The sequence below is a fragment of the Athalia rosae genome, chromosome 2 (assembly GCF_917208135.1).
Source record: "Athalia rosae chromosome 2, iyAthRosa1.1, whole genome shotgun sequence".
Lineage (NCBI taxonomy): Eukaryota > Metazoa > Arthropoda > Insecta > Hymenoptera > Athaliidae > Athalia > Athalia rosae.
Window position 1 is genome coordinate 23,726,476 of NC_064027.1, and position 11,407 is coordinate 23,737,882.

Below are 11,407 nucleotides of genomic sequence, written 5' to 3' on the forward strand. Positions count from 1 at the left end.
AATCGATACAAAACGAGAAAAAAAAAAACAAATTAAAATCGAGATATAAAAGTTAACGTGCGAGCGAATAAAATTTGTATAATTGCGAAGGTATGGCATGTGGAATCGTCAACGACCGATCGTCCGTTTTTTTCAAATACTATACTCTGGAATAAAATATTATTTCGTCGTTGAGATTGACTCTGATTGAAGGCGTATTGAACCGGAGTAATTGGCCTATTCGAGTAGACGAATGCCGTTCTCCGAGGATTTTTTTTTTTTTCTTTTTTTTTCTATAACATCCATCTGGGAACGCGAATTGAATGAAAAAAGAAAAGAAACGTAGACGTATACGCAAGGATATATATCTATACAATAAGATAGTATCCGTAGTAAATTATTAATCCCTCACAAGCCCGACGTTCATTGATTTACCCGATTCTACCGTAATAAACTTTATTATATACCGTACGTATACCAGAAGAACGCATTATTTTCTGCTGTGTATACCTTTAAATATTTTAATGGGCAGTGGAAATCGAAACTAAACATGGATCGAATACATCATTAGGTGTACACCGGCTCGTCTAGTTAATACCAATTTTAAGGCTCTTCGTTATTTGCATTGGAGAAGTATCGAATAAACGAACGCCGTTGCGTTGCGTTGCGTTGCGTTTGTGCGGAGTAACCAAATGAGCGCCTGCCGCTGGTCTGCTACCGGGGATAAGAACGCGAGCCAGTAGTCAGGACCAACGACTCGTCGGACGGTCGATCGGTCGGACAAACCGCAAGTAGTAATACACGCGCCTCGGGCGGGCCGCCCGACGCGACTCGTCAGTAGTGAGGCCCGACCTTCGGGCGGACGATTACGGAGAGATGTAAAAAAGACTCACGCCGTCGCGCCAGACTGTGGAAATATACATATAATTTCATTGCAATTCCGATGGAGACATGCCGGGGAAACCAATCAAACGTCTCTAATTTTAAAATATGGCCGATTAATAGAGTTCTTATGAAAACAGTCGAGACTGAATTACTCGGAAATTTTAAAGGAGAAAAAAATTACGGCGTTTGATGCGATCTTATGGGTAACATTGAGATGTTATAATTTGATTTTTACTGTTCTAAAGAAAACCTCGTCGTCATTTTCACATGGAGTCCATTCCCGCGATCGTACGATCTTTGAAAGTTCATGTCTCCGGTCGGATTCTATGTAATGTGACTCTAGGTGATAAAAACTATAGGATTTCCCGATAGTAATACATCAGCAACGTCGCAGATGGCGCACGATTTTTTTCCCATTCAATGAGCCCGCGTTTTTCACGTGTGAAAGATTTTCCTCAACTCCCGATATAGGGCTAAAAGATAGGATGTTACACAGCTTTTAGCACCCGGTATGCCGACGGACGGGAAGATGAAAATTTTACGAACGTTCGTTCCGTCCTGCGCGAAAGAACAACGCCCTTAATTTTTCGGAATATTCATACCAGCGTCAGATGAGAGTAAGTCGATATACCCGCACTAACTAATTGAAAGCTTAAACATGGTTAGCTGATTATCAACAAACTTGTGATGATCCACACCGTGCAACCTGACCTAATTTCTGGGAGAACAAGAGAGAGGACTAGCGCAATATTACATCGCAAAATTAATTCGATATTCCTTAAATCGAACGAAACTGAAACAGGGAATATTATACTCATTCTACTCGGAAGTATGGTTCACAGGGTGAACTTCCTTCCGAAAAAATAACAAAAATAACGGGGGAAAAAAACAATGGCGAATACTTCGAAAGCAGAATATATGGGCCGATAAAAGGTTTAATCGGAAGCGAGTGGATAACATTTTTCTAGCAAAGATAATTGTAGAAGTGAAATGCAGCCATTGAATCATCTCTTTCTAACGCTGGCGGAGAGAGAGAGCAATTTGTAATATCTACGAAGACAAAGAGAACATAGATCTTCCCATACACGTGTAATAAAGTCGGAATGGAATAAAAGAAAAAGTCAGGAAATAGGTAAGGTGGTACTGCGAATAGTCGGTAAAAGATGGTATAACACGGCTGCAAAGAGCAAAGGGCAGAAAATCGTTGATGAAGGTAAAGGCGGTGGGGGCCGAAAGAGAAGATAAAGTTAAAAGGCAGAGCCGTAATGGTAGAGGTAGGGAAACAGGGTCGAGAGAAGAAGTATAGGAGAAGAGGAACTCGAAGGTGGTCGGGAGAAGCTGAGAAAGCTTTCCCTCAGCTATGCCGTTTATGCGACGCGTAGAAGAGATACACCCCAAGAATATTAAGCTCTGGGCATCCGCTCCCCTCTGCGTAGGGTCGAGACGCAAACATCGGACCGGGCATCCCTCTACACGGACAAACTTCGTTACATTAGGTACATATGTACAAATTCGTATACAACATAGCTTTCGTAATTAGTGAACTATTTGTGTATGCGTACGAGAACTTTGGACAGCCGTTGGAACACGAGAGCCGTCTACCGAGACTCGTCGAGTAATCTACGGCGAAATTTTCTCAGTCGCAGCACCGCTCGATTGAATTCTAATTCCCATGAAATTCGGAGGGTTGGGCTTTCGCGAAACGGAAGTTGGAATCAAATCACGATCATCTTTTTTTTTGCCGAATTTCTGCACCGGTAGCTATATTTTATGTCTATGAGAATCGGGCGAATTTGGAGAAGAGGATACAGGGGCTGGGGGTAGTTATTACTCCGAAATTTGTTTCGGAATTGATGATCATCTTGATAAAATTATTCGCTACTTTGTCAAGAGAAATAAAGAGCGTCAAGTCGAGGATCTAAAATCTTGTGTAATTAATGGGGCAACTTTGAGGAGATAATTACCATGACCTAGGGTTGTCAAATTGAAAGCACAAGCTCGCGCAGTGGAAGCGTAAATTTCTAAATGGAGTTAATTAAATGCGAAAATTGAGGTAGCGGATACAAGGTATATGTGCTTTTCGAGTGCAGCGTCCTCGTTATGCGGTGCAATATGTAACGTGCATTTCAAAGCGTGACGATCATATACGGGGTGAGTTTTTCCAAATATGCGCTCAACCTTCGCTCGACTTGGCTGTATTTTTGAGTCGACTTTTCTCACTTCTCCCATTTTTCTCGTCTGCGTAGCGTTGACTGGGCAGAAAACTTGAAACGAATTCCTTGCGTTCTCGGAGTCTGGGATGACTCACCCAACACATAATACTCGAAAGTGCAAAAGTCACTCTTGCGTAGTGTTCAAGTGCGTCATACAAACCAAAAAAAGAAGAAGAAAATCAAAAAATGTGATGTAACCAGAATTTCTTCATTAAAAAAAAAAAAAAAACAAACCAATTATAATACGAATTGCAAGGACAGCGAATTTATTTGAATAATTCATAATCATCAATTACGAAATCCGATAAATTACAGAAACAAAGACGCGCGTTGAATTCCTTGTCCAAATTCAAGGGAGCGTGAACCGTGTAAAATTAATTGCATTATTTGATTTCAATCCGCCTAGGCAAGATTGAAAAATAAACTACATAACCGGGTACTCATAATCGACCATGTGTATCCCATGAAAAATTAGTTGTTCATTGAAGGATTAACCTCTCCGTATAAAATATTATTTACCTTTTTCTCAGACAACATGAACGCATCAAAGGGGAATCGTGTGAAGTGCAGGAGGGTTAGTTCGGTCATGCAACGGATGTGCGTGTCGTCTAGCTATGTGGATATATTCATAATCGCGGGGGCGTCTCTTTCTTTGAGGTGATATTTTTTATAGAACATCCGCCACATCACCCTCTTATGTATTTACGTATGTACAACGTTTACTGCAGTGATAAGATGCAGCAGATATTCAAGGACTCTTCGAATTTCTATTACCTAGTTTGTAAGGTATGTTTTTTTTACAAAATATATATAAAGTATCAAATTAACAATCGACCGATAAGAATGGCGACGGTCTAGACCCTCGACTTGCCTCGTTAATTTAAACCGTTGATTTCGATTCTCCATAAATTATTATTTCGGTGGTTCCACAAGTGAATTAATTGTGACATCAAGTACCTACCTACCTTTCTTCTCCGAATAAAATCATGCGAAAAAAACGTAAAATAAAATAAGAAAAAAAAAAGTAAAATTAGATTGGAAAAAAAAAAACAGGTATTTGCGCCCTCGTTTAATAAGGAGCCATTACTCAGCGGCAGTATTTAAGCTCCAACCACGGTTCGCTTTTTTATTAATTTAGTTTTTTTTACGCCATTCGATTGGCTCATCGTCACAGTGAGCTGGAAACACTTATGTAGATTACAGTTCAAAGAATATTTCTACCTTAATCAGCTGTGTAATGTAAAATGGATGCAGACGGTAATATTCTAGAGTCATTTTACGGCAGCAAGAGAAATTTCTGAAACATTATTGTACGGCATAAATTGTATAAATAAATTAAACACACCATTGCTGGTAGCAACCACCCCTCAAGTTCCGGCAGAGTTCACGACTAATTGTAAGTCCGTGAACCTGACAGCTAACAATAAGTTTATACAGGAAGGAAATAAGAGAGGGGGAGGGGGTGACGGAGCGAAAAGGGCAATTCCATGCCTATGCAAACGTGACTATTTACTCAACGAATAAGCAATCAAGTGACAAGCCGCAAACCTCTTCTACACGCCCCGTACAGTACCTGTACCTAATACAACCGAATCATCGCGTCAACTCGTTGTCAGCAGATAACACGCAACTTTCACCTGCATCCTCCCATAATTAAATCCCAAAGCTCGCTCAAAATTATCGATGTGGTCTACGGCGGTGAACATAAAACAAAAACATGATTCATCGAACACGCCCTATCCCAATCGTGTCTGTCATTCGTCGCGATATCCGACGTGAAATATCATATAGTTACGTACCTATTTCGTTTCATATTGAAATTAAAAACCAACCCGGATCCAGGGTGGGTGAAAATAAATAAATAAATCAAAATGAAAATCGAGCGGATTGAAACGCAAATATTACACCAAAATAAAAGAGAAAAAAACAAGAAAAAAAAAATTGAAGTAGACGTAGACCGCCGCGTCGATTAATCCTGCGTCGGGTAAACGTATTTTTTCGTCTGTATTTTTCGCCGTGTAGAATAGAGGAATCTAGATTTCATTCGATATTTGAAAATTATGCCCGTTTGCGTAACGTATATGTAAAACACGTGAAAAAATACAATGATAGTAATGAAAATTCATCAATGTTCTGTCTCTGGTGCGTCGTTCGTCCGCCGTATATTTGGTACGGACACGTTCAGGAGAACGTGGCATATATGGGCGAAAATTTGCGAAGTGTGCGCGCGATACAAAATACATAGGTATATTAATTGGGTAATTATGTAAAATATTCGATAATTATCTTGTATAATAATTAGTTATTTAACACAAAATCATGGCGTCGATGATTAAAATTGTTAAATATTGGTTATAATTTGAAGATTACAATGAACGTCTATCGCATCTCTAGTGAGTTTTCATATTAAAAGCTTCATCGTTATTCCATGACCGCGCTAGGAAACACTGTGGAATATTCATGAGACGTTTCAACGACGGTTTTGCACCCCCGTCGCCCACCCCCAACATGTTCTTCTATTTCAACTTACTAATAATCACCGACAGACTTGACCGTCTGGAATTATTATTTTATATTACATAACACGCATATTGCGTTTGATCGAATTAATATTTGTTTTAATCGCATTTATGTACACATTATAATGACGTCATGTTACAAGTATACTCGCATACATGGATGGCGAACGGGTACATTCGAGAGTACGAAAATACCGCTATTCTGGGTTCATTTTAGCCACGATACAAAAAAAAAATCAAAATTAATTACATCCACCTGAGGTAAAAAAGAATATCGTTACATACGATGTGGAACGACATCTTTATCCGATTGAACCTGAATAAGGGAAAAAAAATGAGTTCTCCGACCGGAAAACTAATCGTTTCTTTTTCGAACAGCGTGAAAGTTTGTGGGAGAAAAACTTTTCAATCCGAAACTAAGCGATAATCAATTAATCACTATTTCGGCTGATTGGATCGAACTTTTGAGATATATCGCGGGTGGATACTTTTCAGCTCAGAAATCGAAGAGCTCATATTTCCAACTGTATCGCATGTGTAGCGACGGTGCGGGCACTCCTCGATGTTTTATATTAGAAAAATTTTTCTTTCCCTTTTTCATTTCGTTTACGTCGAAGCGTCTACTATAAAAATATAAACTCCGCGGACATTTCCCTCGCGGTTTGATTGCCCGGAGCAATATGTATAAGGGAAGATATAAATATTGTATCCGCGTACGCAATATTACGTACGTAATTGTAATACGCTCGTATAACACACCGTACCCGTACGTAAGTATAAAATAAATTTTCATTTCATCGTAGTTCGCATTTAGGAATTCGTCGTCTGTGTCGTTATATGCTATACGCGTGCAATTCGTTCGTTGAATTAACGCTCGAATATAACGACACACACGCGAACGTTGAATCGTTAATACGGCACGGATAAATAATCGCGTATAAATACATATAGCGATAAAACGAGCTTCTCGTTACGTTGCTTGTAAATCGATATCCGCTAAAGCAACTCCTGTAATCGTTGATCCCATAAATTACTCACTTCGCGAAAGTACGTTATGCACGTAACCGAGCGGCTTGGAACACGGTTATTGGTTCTGTGCACACGCACGTTGTAATTCACCTGTGCGTATACGTACGTTTGAGTGTACGTAAACGTACTCGCGATAACCCGAAAATCTCCGACGAAAATTTCGTTGCATTAAAATTCATCGGTCGAATATCTGTGTTATGTACATATGTAATGCATTACACGCTATTACAGTACGGTGCGATAACGTTGTTTTTTTTTTTTCACAATACTTTGGAAGGCGACGGCGGGATTTTTACTTTTATCGACGTTGGTTGGCTTACGGGGGGGCTTACCTCTATACCTGGTTATTAGATATAATACGGGTTTTTTTTTTTTTTTTTTCAAAGTGGGCGGAACACCTGGATTATTATTTGAGATGGTTTAGTTAACGCTGCGATTATACTAACGAACGTCAATTGATATATAGTATAACCGCATCGATTACCGATAACCGCGAAACCCTCCGCTTGTCGCTCTACGTTATTTTACCTGCCTCATTTTCTTACGTCAAAAACGTTTATACACCCTCTAAAACCTGCGATTCCGCGAGTACAGTTTCTCGAACGTTAATTTCTGATTCGTAACTCGCTATTAGGTATGATGGATTTTCCACCCTTCCGAAAATTTTCATCACCGTGTTATTACGCGCGGTGTAATATCGCGAAAACATTGTCAGTTGGCATGCGTTTTCGTGTAATAATTGTAATCATTCTCCAGAAATAGAAAATGTGCAGAGAAAAAGAATCACAGGCTTACGTTGATATTAAATAAGACGGTGAAAAATTGGTATCAAGTAAGTAACCACGAAAAATACTGCGTTTGATTATATAATGATTAGTAAATCAGTATCCGTCGTCAAAATGGCAAAAAAAAGCCCGCAGTCGGGGTAAGTTAATTATATTTGTATATACCAGTTTCGAGAAACAAGCTTTAAAGCTCTTTCATCGTATGTATAGGTCGACAACAAAAGCATGCGAGATGGTTAGATCCTAATTTTAACAAAATCACAAAAGCTCGTGGTAGGGGGAGGGTGAGAAAAAGGGGGGACGGCTCGAGGGATATTAAACGAGAATTGTTCTACGGGTGAAAAGTATCAAACTTGGTATAAAGTAATAACAAACAATATCGGTGGACCAAATCCGATGTGCCCCTGCAGTGCCCGTTGACTCGGGAACGTTATTCATTCGATTCCCTCTGTAAACAATGTACGTACATACGTCAACGCGTGTATATGTATACATCTGCACGTAAAGTGGTGGAAAACGATGTAATTTGAAAAACAAAACTGTTAAAACTCGTAAAAATTAATTGACCACAACAGAGTTCGAGGGGAGTATTCCGGCCTTAAATTATTTCCGATGTAAACCGCGTACATTCGAGAAATATAAACGGGGTGTTTTGTATACCTATACCGAAGGTGATATTCATGAACGGGTATAACAAACGTAGTTTCTTGGACCACGTCCAGAAGACCATCTATGCGGGAATAGATTGCCTACGCGCGTAAGGTATGTTTGTGTACTCGATCTACGTGCGCGATATCAACGTATACGCAAACAAGTATAAATCTCCATTCCTTTTCGCGACGGTATACAAATTCCAAAATACGAACCCTCCGGGGCGCTTGTGGAGAGAAATTCTTCGAACACAATACGGGCATTCCTAGATTATTGTTATCGTTCCTATTGTCGTTGCAGATTTTCCTATACATGAATAATGATATGATGCTAATATTACGATGGGATCTCGCATGAGATCCCACATAAAGATGGGTTGGAAGAAAATGAAAGCACATCAATCAATGACAGTCACTTATTTTTGCCAGAGGCAACTATACAGATACTATACTCGTTTCTCTCGTTTGGTGAGTAGTCTTAATTTCAGGGGACGCGTCCTCGAATTGACCTTCGAACGAAAAGACGAATAAGAAGAGAAGAAAAAAAAAGTGGCGAAAAAAACATCACCGAAGTGAAACCCGACCGAAGTCTAGCTGGAGCGACGTCACACGTACGTCCGGTGACCGGTTGTAGACGAACGCGTAGAAAATCCGGAAGGCATCGGTAGCTTTAGGACTACGATGGGATTACCAATGTCGCGGTGACCCAGTGATAAAATCCAACCCCGAGAACGGCGAGGGGCTCTCGAAAGAATGGATGTTGATTTTCCTTGAGCAACCGATAAATCAGAAGACGCGGAGAGGAAAAGTTTGCCCGGAAACGAAAACAGACGGGTTAATCGCTGCCTTGGCAATCTAGGCTGCTCCGCCGGGGGTCTTTTATGTATTTACCGCGACGGTGTAGTAAGCTGGCGAACGAAAGAAAGGGTAAATAATAAAAACGGTGGAAAATAAAATTTAAATTATATATATATCTATATACACCTTATAACGTTGACCGATATAAAAGTCGACTGGTTGTTAATTATACGCGTTGCCTATATACCGCTGTTTGAAAGTCGGATCGAACTAAAATTGAAGGAATTGAAGGGTTGGCATCGGAATCTACCTCTTCTCCTTGCGCTGCTGCTTCTTTTTCTTGAAGGCCTTCTTGACTCTGAGAAGGAGAAAGGCGGCTCGGTCGATCGTAAGACTCGGTGAAGCCTTCTCGCCGCTCGACATCCTTCGTCCTATTCGACCCAACACCTTGGCAATCACAGTTTTAACTTACTTAATCATTTAACGGTAACTGCTTGGAATCATCTATTAGGTAAATTATATCGAACGAGATTACGTTTTATTCGAAAGATTATACGGAAACGACTTTTATGTTGCACGGTTATTGCAGAAGGAGACCAACGGCGTCGGGACTGTTACGATTGTACCGTACAGTGCGTTTGTCGAATTTCAACTATTTTTGAAATCAACTCCAACTTTTCACCAGTTTTTTCATTTACTTCGCTGCTTATTTTTTGTGTTTCTTTTCTTTGTATTCGTGTTCTTCGATCTTTCTCATTACGTTACCTATATTCTCTCTTCTATTCGGAGTATTGTAGATATGAATAATTTTTTTTTTTTTTTTTCTTTTTACGGTGATTCCAATCACAAAATATTATCGCAATGACTCATGGCAGAAAAAAACAGATTTATAAAAATTGTTTTCACCAACCGTTCCGTCGATTGAGCCGTTTAACTTCACTGCAGTGATAACTAAGAGTTGAAATGCATGAAGGCGGGCATGTTACGTATGCCTGTATAGGTACGAGTCTATGTGTACCTATAGGGATACCCGAGAAATGACGCGTTAATTCCGTATACACTTACGTATAACAACTACTGACTGAAAACACGACAAATATACGCATGTACGCCGGAAAAGTTTCAGCCCCCTGAGGATCCCATTACTTACTTCTTAGGGTCATTATAAAAGTTATATTGGAATAACGATAAAAGTGAATCGTCGTGTGTATAAGTACCTTATGCATGTATACGAAATCACATATGTATTTTTAATCGGAATGACCACAGAGGTATTATACGTATCATACAATATAGGGGTGGTGAAAGCACAAGTTTCACATCAATGCAACGATCGGTGTATATTTTATCCTCGATATGAAATCAATTCTTTTTACGATACATATGAAATACAATCGAAAACTATCGTGTAGTTCAGTGGCATTGAAAAACGCCTATGACAACTCATGGAGTACGTGAATTTATATCAGATATTTTTCTCTTTCGCAATCGAGCGATTTTATTTGTATGAATTAATTTTCTCCTTCTCGTTTGATTTGAAAAATCGGCTAGGCAATCCGAACACGGGGTGCTAACGCAACCAGCCAATGCCGATGCGGACGACGCGACGACCGACCACCGACTGACTTCGCTCGACTCCGTCGCGTATTCCGCGGGGGGCTCATCGATCGAGAGTTGTCGCACCCAACTCCGAAAAATTTGCTAGGAGTTTCGGCACTTTGGATAGACCCTGGAATTATACAAACGAACGTTTAATCCCACGTTTCATCTATGAACTACCGCTAACCTCATAAGTTATCGAAAACGCAATTTAACCAAATGCGATAACGTATTGCAGAACGTTTCTGCTCAAATGAACGGTGAAATTTGGAGTCGATTATATTCGCGGGTTCGCCGACAATTGTCCGAACTATCGACCGACCCTCCGAGAATTGATTTTGAATTATAAACAATTACTGGTATGCATTCATTGAAATCATCGTCGTCTTGATCATCGTCGTCGTGCCTGGTTGTAAATGAATTGGTATTAATTAGATAAGCTGCCACGTATGTGCTTTGAACTCGACGGTTTCAGACGTTTAGCCGATATGCAATTATCCACCGTTATCGAGGTCTTCTCAGGGGAATACTTCCCTTGCTCCGGAGCTACTAGCAGGAGATCGCAGATAAGCACAAATGTATATGTATGGAAATATTGTTTAACCGGAATCTCTGCTTATCCAAGGATTTAGTCAGAGAAGGACTCCGCGAGCTAGAGAATAACCAAAGCATTCTACGAAGAAATATTCGTAGATGAAGGAATTCCCAAATAGTTCAAAATAGAAATAGCACTCGTGGCATATTTTACTGAATTCGCGTGTACGCGAATAGCCTGTCTGTACTGCGGTGATTCTAACTTTCTGTTCCTGGTGAATGTAACAATTGAATTTGGTGAACAGAGCCAATTCCAAACGTCACAATTACTGAAATTTACAATACCTAGATAGTCATCAGCTAACGTACATGTATATCAACGAATAATACACCAGTTACTGCAGTCCTAGCAACGA

The 11,407-nt window shown here is 39.9% G+C and overlaps 1 protein-coding gene across 3 annotated transcripts in view; it reads right to left on the minus strand.

Moving 5' to 3' along the window:
- Positions 1–10,481, minus strand: part of LOC105689444 (ankyrin repeat and fibronectin type-III domain-containing protein 1) — a 50,363-nt gene extending 39,882 nt beyond the window's left edge. Inside the window, exons 1-2 of one of the 3 annotated variants that reach the window (XM_020854207.2) lie at positions 10,076–10,481; positions 9,169–9,305 (exon numbers count right to left, since the gene is read on the minus strand). In XM_020854207.2, coding sequence (XP_020709866.2) covers positions 9,169–9,305; positions 10,076–10,084 — 146 coding nt within the window. In that variant the 5' untranslated portion in view covers positions 10,085–10,481. Of the gene's footprint in view, positions 1–9,168; positions 9,306–9,768 lie in introns of all 3 variants that reach the window. The other 2 variants (XM_020854208.2, XM_048651386.1) reach the window with 2 other exon arrangements.
- Positions 10,482–11,407: the final 926 nt, after the last annotated feature.